Source organism: Euprymna scolopes, chromosome 20 (assembly GCF_053919585.1).
Source record: "Euprymna scolopes isolate OS-2025 chromosome 20, ASM5391958v1, whole genome shotgun sequence".
NCBI classification, from domain to species: Eukaryota; Metazoa; Mollusca; class Cephalopoda; order Sepiida; family Sepiolidae; genus Euprymna; species Euprymna scolopes.
Window position 1 is genome coordinate 19,324,945 of NC_136501.1, and position 16,467 is coordinate 19,341,411.

General features: G+C 32.0%; 1 protein-coding gene across 4 annotated transcripts in view; it reads left to right on the top strand.

Moving 5' to 3' along the window:
• Positions 1-16,467, top strand: part of LOC145241348 (uncharacterized) — a 256,339-nt gene that overhangs the window by 114,268 nt on the left and 125,604 nt on the right. Inside the window, exon 1 of one of the 4 annotated variants that reach the window (XM_080104212.1) lies at positions 15,961-16,291. The exons of 2 other annotated variants lie outside the window; for them this stretch is intronic. Coding sequence is in view for 1 of the 2 variants with exons in the window: in XM_080104211.1 (XP_079960337.1) it covers positions 16,221-16,291 (71 nt within the window). In the remaining variant the exon portion in view is untranslated. Of the gene's footprint in view, positions 1-15,960; positions 16,292-16,467 lie in introns of those variants that run through there. One more of the 4 variants, XM_080104211.1, reaches the window with a different exon arrangement.

The window sequence follows — 16,467 nt, forward strand, 5'->3', positions numbered from 1 at the left end:
AAGGGGATATTATTAGAGTTAAGTTTTTTAATTAAAGTGGTTAGAGAAATTCCTTGGTTATTATTAGAATTATGGTTGTTAAAAGAAGAAATGTGGTTTGATATTCTTTTCTTAATTAATGTTGAAGTAGCGCCGATATATGTATGTACTTTATTAAAAGCTCGAGGTCTGATATTAATATTAATTTGCTGATTTGTATTAGTTAAATAGTTTGAATTTTGTTCATAGTGTTCAACAAATGGTGGGACAATGATTGTACGAGGACTATTTTGGAGGGGATAATGAGTGTTGTTATTATTAGGATGGCTGTAAGGAGAAATATTATTATTCTCATTATTATTATTATCATTATTATTGCTAATTGTATGATTGTAGATGGAGGAGCTGCTCGAGTGGTATATTGGATTAGTAACTATATCAGATGGAGGATGGGAAGAAGGATAACTTGAAGATGAAATATTAGTGTCTGTTATAGGAGGATTGCGTGGGAGCTCAGTAATTGTGCATGAATATATAACATCTTTATGGATGCAATCATTATTGAGTGGGCAAAGATGTTTGTTATTACAATTACAGTTAGTTTTGGGTTTAATTGGGAAAGGGATTTTTGTGGCTAATTCAATTTTTTGTTATTAGATGTTAAGATTCTTTGTGCTAAAGTAGGCATTATTGAATAAGAAATCCTGATTGAGTTTTTATTGAAAATAGAACTATATCTGTGTGGGTATTTGAAAGAGTTTTATACAATGTTAAAGAATTCCTTAGGTATATTAGTTTTGACATTTATGCTAAATGGAGGATTAAACCAAATATTTTTCTTTTTCCTGGTGCGACTGGGTGGGTTAGAGGTATTGCGATTAGTATTTTGGTTTGGATTATATATATGTAGACTGGTTCATTTTTATTGATAGCGGCAGATCTTGTTATTTGAACTGGTTTCTAACGAGCCATATTGTGTGTGATTACAGATTTAAGGCGACCTGCAGGAGAAGCATAATGGTTATATTTTATATTTTAATTGTGTTCAGAGTTCCTTAAGGCATTATTGAAGAAAGTAGCATTTTGATTAAAAGTTTTTTATCAGCAGAAAGAGCAGAAATTCTTCTAGAGACGGATGGTACTATAGATTTTATAATTGAGTTGGGGTGGTTAGAAGATTTATGGATGTATAAAAGCACAAGGTTGGGTTTATGATAGGGGCTATGAGTTTCGGTGTTAAGATTAAGTGTAACATCTCAAAAATTTGAAGTTTTTTAGTTTGGTTCGATAATTATAGAAAGGCCAAAGTTATTAAAGAAGTTATGTAATTTTTTAATTGTTTTGTTGTACTCTTTTGGCCTGGCTGTTGTAGTAAAAAGGGCATCATCTCTATAAAGGCCCCCTTGGATATGTTTAAAGTGGTATTTAAGTTCCTTCAGTAAAAAGAGTCCCACTAAATCCGTAACTTCTGCAGAGTCAGAAGCACCCATCAAGATGTCAAAATTATCAGTGGTGTCCTTTCTAGTCCAAAGCTAATTGTTAAATTGTATGAGGGACTTTCTCGCTAGGAGAATTAATTTAATTTCTAAATTAGTTAAGTCAGAATTTCTTTTAGCAAAGATTAGAGCCTTGTTTAAAAGGATCGGTGAAATTGATTGATAATAATTTTGGATGTCAAAGGTCATGAAGTTAAGGAGGTGTTTATTTTTAAGGGAGACAGACCAATTAATTACGGAATCTGAATTTAGCCAAAGAGGGAACTTACTTTTTCTTTAATAGAAGGGATGATTCTATCTAAGATATTTTTGCTTACAGCACCTAAGTCAGAGTTAGATGGGCAGATCAATCTGATGGAGGGATTGTCATATAAATTAGGTTTGTGATCTTTGAGGGTGAATCTAGGGGTACCTGGAGAAATTATTTCAGTGAAGTTATGAATATTCATTGAAGTCAGTAAAAGTTTAGCTTCAGAATTAATGGAATCTAAAGTCTTAGGAGGGACTATAAGATTTATTAAGTTCTTTATACAAAAGTCTTTTATATGTAGGATAGTCAAGTTTATAATAATTTTTGTCTTATCAGCAGGGACGAATATATGTTTATTCTTTTTAACTTTTTCGGCAAAATTATTTATTTTTCGAGTAACCGGATTATAATGGTGTTTTTGTTTCTTAAATTTAATTTTTTGACTAAATTTAACATGGAATTCTCAAACTCCTCAAGGTAAGGGTTGTATTTGGGGTGGGCAGTGGTTTTTAATCCGTAAAATTTGGCAGCAATTCTTTCAATTGTATTTTATATATATATATATATATATATACGCACACACACACACACACACACACACACACACACACACACACACACACACACACACACACACACACACACACACACATATATATATATATGTATATATATATATATATATATATATTATAAGAAAAAAGAAATTAAAATTAAGTTTTAATTTACAATCAAATTTATTGTTCAACTGAATACTCCGAAAAACAATTTACAAAGTCCTTATTCTTTTTTTCTAATTAAGCAAACGACGGGAGATGACATGTTTATTTTCTGTCCATCTTATTTCTCGAATCCACTCAACTGGGGATCAACCTATCTTTGGACTAATGCCCTATTCGTACAAACAATTTCCATACTTTCAGTTGCGTTGAAAATTTTTCAATTGGACTAATTATATTCAACTGGATTTAAATTTGGATTTGATTCTTTCTAATAAATTATTTTCGTATTTTCGATTACCTTTGAAAGAATCTTCATGCAATTTTATGCCTGGTTTGTTTTTATTATTTTTTACATTTTTTTCACTCGTTGTTTTTAAAGAACATGTACATCTTTGCAATTTATGACTCTAAAACTTGGGGTTTTATTTAATGCCATAATCAGTAAATACTACCATTGCTACAAATATAATTTGCTGATTACTTTCTGTCCTCTGATGAGAAGAATAGCAAGAATAGCATTCTTTGAAACTCCACAGAATAAGAACTTGTAAATTGTTTTTTGGAGCATTCAGTCGAACAATAAATTTGATTGTAAATTTCAACTTACAGTTTTAATTTCTTTTCTCTTATAATAAGCACTACTCTATTGTGAGTGTTGAGCTTTTTTATTTGGTTGGGATTCAAATATCTATATATAAATAGTGTTTTTAAAATATTATATTATATGTTAAAAACAATACATATGCCACTCCTTATCTGAGGGTACCAAATTGGTAAAAGGGAAAATTATTCCCAACTCACATTTAGGTAAAAATGCACTTTCGTATAAATGATTGAATTCATTCACAAAGTATTGCTAGCATAAACAAATAAACAACATATATATATATATATATATATATATATATATATATATATATATATATATATATATATATATATATATATATATACTGGTATTTATATTAGATTGAAGTTTGCCATTGCTTATATCAGGTAAACACTGCATCTTTTTTTATTTCATTATATATATATATATATATATATATATATATATATATATATATATATATATATATATATATATATATATATGACTGCTTCATTTAATCACATAAAGTAATATACAAAAGTATAAATTTATGCATAAACTTCAGGTATTTACTTCAAAAGTGCTCAATACGTAGGTAGAGGTAGGTAGTAAGTTATAAAATATATATGGCAATTAAGCTACACCTGATGAATCCTAGCATGGATGAAACATGGAATATTCTGTGTAGCTTAATTGCCATATATATTTTATAACTTACTACCACACACACACACACACACACACACACACACACACACACACACATATACATATATATATATATATATATATATATATATATATATATATATATATATATATATATATATATAGTGTTATAATGGAATAATTCCAGGAGGAAATCCGGGTATGAGAGCTCAATGTGGTAAACAGAGCAATAAACTTTTGTGTACGGAATGAATAAAAGTATATATTAACCGAAACTAAATAAGTCCTATGGAATTGGGGGCGACTAATAATGCAATTTTCTGCATCTTAATCAATTAGGAAGTGAAATATTAGTGAGCAAAATAACAACGACCGCTATAATCACCAATAAAATTAATTACATAAAAATACATAAAATATTAACTACATAAGAATCAATTTTTTGAATTCATAGTAATATATTACTAATACATTATAGAAAATTTAAACGTATTATAGATAATATTTATTTCACAATAATTTTAACATGAAAACATACAGATAGTTTTAAAACTTTGTATATAAATTTTTTATATATCATTTAATAGACTTATTTTCCATGACTAAATTAACTCGATGACGCGCGTATAATCTTCATTTTCTATCCTTTCCCTTCTCTTTCTCTGAGAGTCTAGACTAAATTAAACCATATGACAGGCAACGGATGGTCACTCTCTTCCTTCTTTTTTCTTTCTTCTTCTCTTTTCCTTACGCGCAGCCGATTGTCAGTTTATTCCCTCTTCTTCCTAGGTTAGGAAACGCGTGTCAAGTCATTTACGGGTAAGAACGTGCATATTTAGGTGTGTGTGTGTGTGTGTGTGTGTGTGTGTGTGTGTGTGTGTGTGTGTGTGAGTGTGTGCGTGTGTGTCGGTGTGTGTGTGTCTGTTGTTACGTCGGGTTACCGGACAGTCGCTAAGTGTCATAATGTTCTTGTTGTTTTTTAAAAAAAATCCCTCCCCTACTAACTTAATTCCCACCCTCTCTATAAAATATATTAAGTGGATTGCTACTACCACCCCCTCTGGTTTTTGACGGTCGGGGCCCGATTCTTTTTCTTCCTTTATTTCAGTATCAAAAATGTAATTGTCTAGTTTAGATGCTTGAAAATACCATAAGGTTGAAATAAATTATTGCATCGACAATTATGTAATTTCCGTGTATATATATATATATATATATATATATATATATATATATATATATATATATATATATATATATAGTGGGTCGCTCATATTTATTATCATAGGGTCGATTCTCTATCGATTATTATTACATTGTACCCAATATATTATATATTTCTAAAATTTATTGTTCTTAGAACAAGTTGATCTTACAATATTTTGCTCACAGAAAACATTGCCTTACTGTTGGAAGGAAATTTCATAGAGAGTTTCATCATTACTCAAGAATAGGAAAATGGAGCATTCCTCCAGTAACATTACTTTTTGAAAACATTACTCTCTGAAAGTATTACTCTCCAAAAACATTACTCTCTGAAAACATTACTCTACAATAACATTACTCTCCGATAATATTACTCTCAAAAACATTACTCTCCAAAAACATTACTCTCTGAAAATATTACTCTCTGAAAACATTACTCTCTGAAAACATTACACTTTGAAAACATTATCTCCAAAAATATTACTCTCTGAAAACATTACTCTCCGAAAACATTACTTTCTGAAAACATTAATCTCTGAAAAAATTACTATCTAAAAACATTACTCTCTGAAAACATTACTCTCCAAAAACATTACTCTCCAAAAACATTACTCTGCAAAAACATTACTCTCTGGAAACATTACTTTCTGAAAACATTACTCTCCGAAAACATTACTCCCCAAAAACATTACTCCCCAAAAACATTACTCTCCAAAAACATTACTCTCTGAAATTAGACACTGTTTTGAAAAAGGTGTAAAAAAAAAAAAAGAAATTATAATACTTTTGTGTATATGCTCTTTATTTGGAATATGATTTGAAAATGATTTAAATTGTTAAATAAACACACAAAAAAATAATGATGGGACGATTCGAATATTTTTCCAAATTCCCGATTCTGATACAATTACTGATTTTGATTCTTTATTAATCTGTAAATATTTAATTAAAAAATGGTTATTTTGCCAAATTACAATAAAAACACATCTGAAATATGCGTATATTTTTTTCTCGAATGTAAAAATACACTTGTGAGGAGATGATCTATGGATTTTAGTTTTACTGGAAGTTTAAAATCCATAAATATTTATTATTTTAGTATTAATACCAGCAGTGGAAGATGTTTTTAAAACAAAATCAAATGAAAAAGATAATTAACGGAATCGATTTTGGCATAGGAAAATAGGCAAAAGAATTTTCCGATTTCGATAACCCCTAAAATTCTGATTTTTCTGATTTCTGATTCTAATTAATCATCGCCACACTAACATATCTATCTATCTATCTATCTATCTATCTATATATATATATATATATATATATATATATATATATATATATATATATATATTAATTTGATCAAAATTTATTACATGGTTTTGATTCTAAAAAAAAAGTCTCAAATTGAAGTGTTAAGCTTAAGGGGTCTTAAGAACAAACTGAACTTCAGAGAGTCTTGCTTAATTGGTGTCTGATGATTTAATACAACTCTGATATATTTGTTTCGAGTTGTGGTATCTTTATAGTTAGAATTGTAGGTGCAAATTAAGAAAGATGTTCATTATTAAGGGCTTAGCTAGATAAGGGTGATGGTTGAAAGAACATATCAACGATTTATAAGCAGGAAAAAAAAAACGGTGGGAGCGATAATATTTAAAAAATCTATTTTTGGAGGAGGAGGCAGTACTTAATATTGTTTCAATTTTTTGCAACGTTTTCAATCTCAGAGTTTCTTGGATAGTAATATTTACTGTATTAAAACTTATTGATAAACACGGATATTGTTTAAAAAATACCTATGTCTATTGATGGGCTTGATGTTTCAGTTCAGTAATAGGGGCAGCTGTATTGGACACCATAAATAATTTTAACATTATGAGAAAAAATAGGGAACAAGTTAAAAGGGGATGCTGCTTTATCATAGTGTGGTCTAAAATGTTACCAAAGGCAAAATAAGTTGCTCTTCTGTAATCAAGTACTTAAAAAACTTCATACAAATTTGTTTGTGTGCAGTCTATAGAGTTCTGTGTAAACAAAAAGAATTAAGAAATAACATAAAAATAAAAATGGCCGCCTTTTCTCTTTATATGCTTACGATATTGTCACCTAATATGCAAATGAGATGCTTCCGGTTAGATATAAAAAGTCTGATTTTTCAGAGGCTGGGTTGACTTTGGATTTGGATGTAAGAGTACCAAGTGTTGTCAGCAATAAAGTGTTCAGATTTGGAGTTAAATTTTGACAGCAGAGCGTCGAGATTTGGAATAGCGAGTTTTTGGCAGCAGTGTGTTGAATTTAACATTTTGATTGTTTTAACCACATATATCATACTCAAATGCATTGTGGTAGATTTCATATTGTAATGAGATTTTGTTTTTACATACGATTTTTAAAGAAGTACATTATGCTATTGCATTTTTTTTAATTTCAATAAATAACCAATTAATAGTAAATGTGCCTGCAGTCTATGTGAACAACTCCCTTCATAGAGTCTTCGTTTGCGAAGTACAGCCAAGAAGAAATAGTAAATAAAAAAATAGGTGCTTATCCAGTTTTACACCAACACAAGGCGGAATGATAAATAATAAAAAAAAAAACACTACAGTTTTATTTTAAAACTTTTATTGAAAAAATCAATTCAGATAATTTTATCATGTAGTACAGCTGACATCTATTCAGTGTAGCCCTCTTCAGCCTCGATCATCGCTTCAATATGGGTCTGGAACTGGGAGCATGCCTTTTCCATAAGCACCGGCGGGAGTTCAGCAAATTCTCAGAGGATGGTAGTGATCAGACTGGATTTAGTATTGTGGGAGGCCATGTTTGTGATGTTCTCGAAATATGACTAAACGAAGTAGTCCAACGGGTCCAGGTCGAGAGAGAAGAGGGATCAGTGAGGGAAGGTTACAAAGTCGTTGCACTCCTTCTGAAGCCAAGCCTGGGTCACTTTGGACTTGTGGACTGGCAGTAAGTCCTGCTGTTACATCTAGAGTCTTTCAACAGCGGTCACCTGATTGCACCAGGGGATCACCACACTTTTCAGCACATCCCGGTACACTTTGGTGTTGACTTTCAAGCTGACTTTGAAGATGTGAGGTGGCATGATGTGGCGCTCACTCGAAACTAAACCAAAGACCATAGCCGTAGCCGGAAACTGTTTTCATAACCCTGAGCATGTTCCCGTTATTCGTGGCAATCCAGAGATGCATTATGAGGGTGCTAGCAATGGTCCTGTTGTCATAACTTGGATCGGTAGAGAGAATAAGTTGTACAGTGACACATTACTGATCTCGCTCGTTGAACATTGTGTCACCTTCAGGTTCCTATCGCTCTTTGGATTTGTACACAACTGGCCAACTTGTAGATGGTCTGCAACAACAAAAAAGAAAACCGGTTTTAATCAAACGGAAATGAAATCATGTCGGCTTTTCTAGGGCGACAATTTTATAATTTCGCCCTGTATTATGAGTGACAAAACATAACAGTAATTTGATTAATAGTAAATACAATAATAATATTAATAGGCGCTTATCCAGTTTTACAAAAAATATAATTGTACAGCATCTTTATGTACGTAACTGTTAGGTTAAAAAAAAGGCTTACAGCGAAATTTATGCAGATTCATCCAGTATTTTTGTTTTTATAAAATACAATAAAAGTTGATTGCTAAACGATTTCTTGTCAATATTATTATGATAATTTCGTTGTATTTAAAGTTTGAATTATGTCCCTTAGAATTTAATCTTAATAGGAAGCAGAAAATGGCGGACGAGACATTTTAATATTAAAGTGTTATTTTTTTTTCTTATTTAAAAAATGCTTCCTGAATTAAACTAATTCTTGGTGTACTTCTTTTTTTTTTTTTTTTTAACTTAATACATAAGTATATAATAAAATTTTTGTGCTATTTTTGTTTATTTTCCTTTTACAATATGTTTTTAATATTGGAGCAAAACTCGATAAGTTCCTGATGATTTACTTCACGTAAACACATGATAAATACAAGTTTGGAAAAAGCAGAGTTTCTTTTCCAAACCGAACAAATAGACTTCAACTGATGTTAAAGAAATCGACCAGATTGAATAAATGTTCTTTCTTTCTTATTTTAAACCAAGAAAAGTTGTTAATTTTATGACGCAACTTGTGTTGATGCATTTTCTCATGGAAACTTAATCAGGTTCCATTACTCGAGATGTAGAATAAATGAAATGAATATTCATCTTTTTTAACCGATTTTTCGGTGCAATTGTGTCAAAAATTTAACAGCAGTAGCAACAACAATTACAACAACAACACCGTAATATAACAATGTTTAAAATGTATGCTGACTTGAATGCTGTATACTGATTGAAGCAAATCCTCAATTTTGATTGGTTCCCTATGTCGAGATTTAACCAATCAGAAATAATCTCTCCTGGAACAGCACACATGTTTTCAATGGATATATAATTGTATTTGCGTTTATGCTTTTCCATCTACAAGACAGTGAAAAAGTTTGGTCTGAGTTGGATTTCTGCCATGCACATCATCCTTTAATGCTCTTCGAAGTGTTGCCATAGATGGTTGTGTCATCTGAATAAATGTAGATGAATAATCTTAGAATGTGATTTGGGATATCATTGATAAAGAACAATAAGAGAGTTAGGTCCAGAATAGATCCTTACAGCATCGATACTATGTGTTTCAAACTTTTGCTCATCAACGACTTTTATAAACTAAGAAAGGATTTTATGGTTTCCAAATATGTCATAACTTTTTTTTTCTTTTTTAATTACATTTTTACCTCAAACAAGGCACATTTCCACTTTGATGCAGGGGGCTACTATCAGGGACCTAAGTTGCAAGGGTACTATGTAGGGAGTTTAGCAGCAAGATGTCTGTTCACATTACACTTGAACTTTTGCATGTCAGTACAGCTGTGGATGCAGGAAACCGGAAGAGAATTCCGAAGTCCTGCAGTTTTGGGGAAGAAGCTACTTGTGAAACAAACCTTTGTGCCAAACCATATCAAAGGCCTTTGATATGTCAAGAGCTATTGCACTAGATACAAAGCCTTCATCAATAGATTTACTGATCCTGTGTGATATTACACTCTGCACATTAACAGTTGATCTTGCAGGATGAAATCCATATTGCTTCCCACTGAATAGGCTAATTTTGCTGAGATGCTTGACGGCTTCTTCATTTATCACAGATTCAAACAACTTACTCATGATGTACTGGAGACTGATTGGTCTGTAATGAGATGCAGAAGATCGATCTCCAGTATGTTTAAATACTGGACAGACTAACAAAATTTTCAATAGTGACAGGAAATATTTTTTCTTTTAGCAAGGAGTCTTGTAAGAATAGAAGCTAGTTCCAATATATGCTCAATTTTCTCAGATATACTTTCAACGATTGTAACTCCATCATTGTGTGAATGATAGAGGGCAAGGATGAATACAGTTCTGTGAATAAGTGCTAAACGAAAACACATATAAAGCAATTTAGGGTGGTCTTTGGAGATTTTCCTACCCTATGGGAAGCTATTTCTTATTGTTATGCGGACTTATCCATTCATTCATCATGGGATCTTTTAATGCTCTCATAAGGGATGTATTATGATCTAACGTGAGACTACAGACTGTCTAACTCAACAGTAACTAAATACCGACAACGTTTCTGTGTTCACTTTCTTGTACAATATATTCTGTACACCTAAACCTGTTGTTTGAGTCTTTCTTGTATGACTATGTCCTGTATGTAAGCAAAAATTCCATGTCCATAAGTGTCAGGTTTTAATATCATGTTGAGTAACTTTTAAGCAGGAAATCATCAGTTGAAGCTGACAGGCTCATGGCAGTTTCACACACAACGAATTGACCTCGTGTAAGTGGATGTCTACGTCTTCCCCCCACCACCACCACTTATCAAGGCCTAGAGGCCACTCGAGGATAAGGATTAAACAGTGTACAGTAGTTAGGTGGACAATATGTTACATGATAAAGGGCTGCCCTCTTTTTATGTAAGTAAAAAATAGGGAATCAGTTAAATGTAAATATGAAATAGGATAGTCAAGGATTCGAACTTGCGAAGCTAGATTTGGAATTGAATATTCCAATCATAAGTTAAAATAAATACAGAATGTTATTGAAATAAGGAATGTGGAATCGCAATTGTTTAGCCCACACAAAATAGTTAGATGTCTGTTTATTGAAAAAGAATGTAATAATGAAATTTGTTTCTGTGAAAATTAAAATAAGGAATTTAATCGTCAATTGAAATTGTAAACATATTTTGTAAAGAAGTTATTTGAAAAATAGGTTACTGAACTTGGGGGGGGGTCATGTCAAGTTTGGCAACGTGATGCATGTTATCCAACGTGCTTTATGAGCACATGTTTAATCATGCGATGATGTGACGAGTTCTCAATATAGGTAGAGTTTTAGATGCAGTCTGAGAGAAGAGAAGAAGAGTCGGAGAGAAGCAGAGAGGTTCAGACCGATTCTCCGTTAGAATCAAGGCACCCTCTAGAAGTGAGTGTTTTAGAGATAACCATGTAACAACTTTGAATCCCTGAGATAAAATCATGTTCGACCGGGCGAAGATAAAATAAAAGACGTCAACATGTGTTTTTGTATCTGCATCTCCGTGTTGTTATTCAACAGAAAAGGTATTGTCCATTTATATTACAAGAACTTTGTGAAAATCATCATCTCAAAAATAGGTAAGAAATATATGTATCAATATTTATAGAAACACTCCCGTTCATACAGAACTGTCTCTTTCTTTATATATACCTGTTTATGTCTCCAATATGCTATCTTTTACAACATGAACATTTTAAGACATATGAACACTCAACATATGCACACTCCTAAGACAACCTCTAGATAAAACACTAAGACTCTTCCTAAAACGAACAACAACAACAACAATACAAGAATATATATGCCGTCTTAATAATAACACCCATATAAATATTTGATACTTCTAATAATAACACCCATTACATAACAAATATAGTAATCGTTAATAATGGAAATTCCATAAATTTGTTAACTTAAGTGGAACTGCTCATCAAGAACTTGTTTACGTTAGACTTGAAGACAACCATATTGTAGTCAGACGGAAAGCAGGCAAACAGAAGACAGTTCCACAGGCATGCAGTTCAAAGAAAGAAACTTTGTTCATTGAATCTATGTTTACGTTTAGGCACAGTTAAAGAGTGGGGGAAATTATTGATAGTGTTTTCAGCTAGACGAGTGTTTCTTGTGAAAGTTTGGCGAGGGGGGGACTCTCGTCTGGAAGGTGGAAGCGCAGACCTCTAATGTTAGAGGTTGGGGAACTGGGTTTAAACTTATGTTTTGTTTTAGAATAGCGCCTCACTAATGAAAGATATATTTACACTGAGTTTCTATTTCTGGAAATCGTGAATGAAAATGCAGATAGCACATTTTAAATATGTAAACATTAGGTAACGTTATCCAATATGACCCAAAAGAGATGGCCATTTTGGATAACTTGCTATTCTTTACCTAATATTTACATATTTAAAATGTGTATTTCTCAATACAAAATGTGCATTCCTCAAGAGATTTTAACCCAAAAAGATTACTCAAAATGGAACAGCATTTTATTTCTCCTTTGTTAGAAACTTTGCTCTTGGAAAATCAGGACTAAGGGTAGAATAGGTGAAGCAAAAAATTACAGAGTGTCAAAAGTACACCCACAGTATATTTTCTACTTCCCATTAATATGGATGTATGAATAGATGGCAGTGTTGTGTGTTTATCTTTTGTTTTCGGACTTTTTATGTTAGGATTAGTTTGTGGAACAGATCAGATAGAATGAGCAAGCAGATCGTCTTTGTAAACCATTGAAGAAAGAAAAGCTGTAGCAATTCTCAATAATATAGAATTGAGAAAAGTCCCACTAGAAACTGCTGCATGGTGTAGACTCCATTCATCAAATGGCAATATAGCTGCAATAGTATTTTGCATTTACTAATAGGAGAGCTTTCTTGAGAGTTACTCAAAAGCTCAGCTCTTTGGACTAATAGGTATCTAGCATTAACCCAGATAAAACGTTTACACCCAACAGTGACAACAACCGACTCAAGGAACAGCATTTTATTCCCCCTTTATCTGAAACATCGCTGTTTGGTGACAACGACTGAAGGATTGAGTAGGGGAAGTAAGAGTTATGAGGCTACCTAAAATGCATCCATAGGTGTATTTTCTACTCTCTATCAGTGAGAGTGTACATTTAGATGGCAGTGCATACAACACTCCTTCCATAGTGTCTAATTTCAGGATGATTGGCACAATATAGGCACCAAATAGAGCACAGGCTTTACATTAGTTCCTTCTTCTAAATGGATAATATCGTAACAAGATTTATCTTGCGAAGTATGCCTCATGCTTGAGTACTATGTCAGGTATTTCTACGCCCCCCCCCCCTCCGCAGGAAAAAAAATTAAAATTAAAATAGCATTAAGTTTCTACTTAAAATAAGTTGCCATGCCTTTTCTATGCAAAAATGAAGATATATTTCCCTCTCATAATTTTAGAAACTCCAGATTGAATTCACTTTACTGCAAGAAACCTGTAACATTTTATACAGCAAAAGTTAATTTAAGTTCGGGGGAAAGAGAACAATGTCCGAAGGTAGAAAAAGAAAGAAAGGAGCATTATGAATTCTGTTATTCTACACCAAGTGGGTTGAAGGCGAACTAGAAACAGCGCAATTATTTTGTTGTTTATAATCCTCAATTAAATTCACATTTTTCCCCTCGTCTAGACATAGGGCACTTATGAAAACATTTTCCCCATCTAGATTTATGGATTCATTATAACACTTACTTTGTCTTGACTCGTGGATTTTCAATATCAACTTTCTCCGTCAAAACATGTGAACATGTAACGTCTTTTACTTGTTGATAAAAGCTGATTAATAAAATATTATATACTAACAGGGTACCCAGCATTGCCCGGTCGTAAAATATGTTTAAATATAATATTTTAATTTAAGCAGATTTCGTATTTATTATTATAGAGTCAATTCTCTATTGATTATTATATTGTACCCAGTATACAGTAGTGATTTCAAAAGTTGAAAAAAATATGACTTTGGTGCCATCAGCAAGAATTGAAACCAAAACATTTAGCACTCCAGCCTTAGTTGTTACTTTTTTTTTAGCTATCATCAGATGGAAAAGAAATAGTTAAAAATGAACCTACTTTAACATATAAATGTATATTTGGGCATGCATACAGGAGCATTTTAAGTCGATTTACACTTGCTAAGTTTTAATTTTTCCAATTTTGACCACTTTAGCGGCTATTTTTACTGACATATATATGTAAAACAATGGTCCACAAATAATGCAATCATTAGACCTGCCTCATACTGCCCTGTAACTTTGCATTTTGGAGATGTACTTTGAAAAAATTGGAGACAGAAACACATAGTGAGTTATATATATATATATATATATATATATATATATATAGACACAGAGTGTAACTCGGATATAAGAGACTCATTCTCTTGTCCATACAGATCTCTTATATTCGGAGTTCTTATATCCGAGTTACACTGTACATTAACACAGACTATGATTTGGGACCAGAGAAAATCTCTCTTACATCCTTTTTTATATTCGGGTCTCTTATATCAGGGTTATATTGTGTGTGTGTGTGTGTGTAGATATATATATATATATATATATATATATATATATATATATATATATATATATACATACTATAGATGGGTTTAGTTTTAGTCAGTAAAAATAACGATGTTTAAAATACTTGTCTGACTTGAATACTTGATGCTGATTGGAGCAAATACTCAATCCTGATTGGTATCGTATATCGAAATTTAAGCAATTAGAAAAAATTTCTCCTGGCGCTGCAAACAAAACTAATTTGCCTAACTAACCCACGTTACTCAATATAAACATCGAACTCTTTCTTGACGCACAAATAAAACCAAACTTTAACCTCTGGTTTTCCTAAGATTTCGGCACAAGCTTTCTTTCAAGATAATGTCATGAACATATCTACGTATGAACATATCTACGTATATACGGACTTTTGAATTACATTCTCCTCTTTTTGACTCTTAATATCGTTTGCTCCATCCGGACTCATGGACTTCTAATAACATTTTCCTCGTCGAGATTTATGGGCTCAATATGACATTGTTTTTGTCTTTCAATATCAACTTTCTCCGGCAACACGCATTAATATTTAACGTCTTAATTGCTAACACCTGTCTTGTTGAACTGAGGTAATCAATAAAGTATAATATATTATGTACGGATTTTAATCTCAGTCAACAATTTACATGTGACTAAATACTTCATTTTCACCACAACGGAAAGCGACCAGATGGAATAATTGTTTTTTTTTTAATTTTTTTTATTTATTTTTTTTTTTTATCAAGCAAAATTGTTAATTTTAGGATGCAACTTGTGTTGATGCATTTTCTGCACCGAAACTTAATCAGGTTCTGTAACTCGATATGTAAATTTCAAGAACTTGAATGAATATTCATCTCTTTTGAGCAGATTTATTTGTGCAGTTGTATCAGAAAATTCTAGTTCAATTGCTTTCGTTTGTAAAATAAGAAAAAAATCGAATTTTTTTTATAGCAATGATGAAATGGCTGTGTGCAACATCTTGCAGTTTTTCGCCATCAAATTATAAAAAAACAAAACACTTTTTAATAAAATCTATATAATTATTATAGGGTAAGCTACCAATATCAAAGAATAACGAACATACGCAGAGATTATGAATATAGTTACATCTAAACATTGATGTAGCGATTCATGGCAGTTATAGCTCCTGAATCATGACGTATACTTTCGTAACACACTTTTGCTAGTACAATTTTTGTTAATCATACAACAGTGCTGGTCTTGATTATATGACAATAATAAAAGTGAGCGTACACGTGTCCAGTTAAATTTGTGGTATGAAGAAGACTAGGTAGGAGGAGAGTAATAAATAAGAAGGTAACATAAAGGTAATAGGAAGAGTAGCTGCTGCTGCTTCTTTCAAAGCTTGACATATGTCACCAATCCAGAATCTAATTTTTAAGTTGTTGGTGTCGGCTGCTGCTTCTGCTTCAAATACATATGAATAAAAATGAGAGAGATAGAGAGTGATTAAGTTTAACTGTAGAGTTTTTAACTATAATGAATAAAAATTTAACGGCAGTAATAAATAGCCGCCACATAGTGGTGCCTCTCGGGGCACTCCAATCGAGATTCCGATTTTGGTGGCCTTTTAGCTATCGAACTGAGACAAATGTTTTGGATAGTCCTAGGAGGCCCATCCTCCCAGGCTTTTTTTTTTCAGAGATCTTCAGTCCAAAACAGGTAAGTACAATATAACCTTATTTTTTTCGATATTTTCATTTTTTAATGTCTTGACTAAACTGTACAAGTGCCGTGCCCATTGTTTAAAAACAATGGCTCCTTCATCCCATCTTCTATTCTTGTGTTACATCTCCTCACGGTGGGAGAGACGTAAATACCGAGTAAACGGGCGAAAC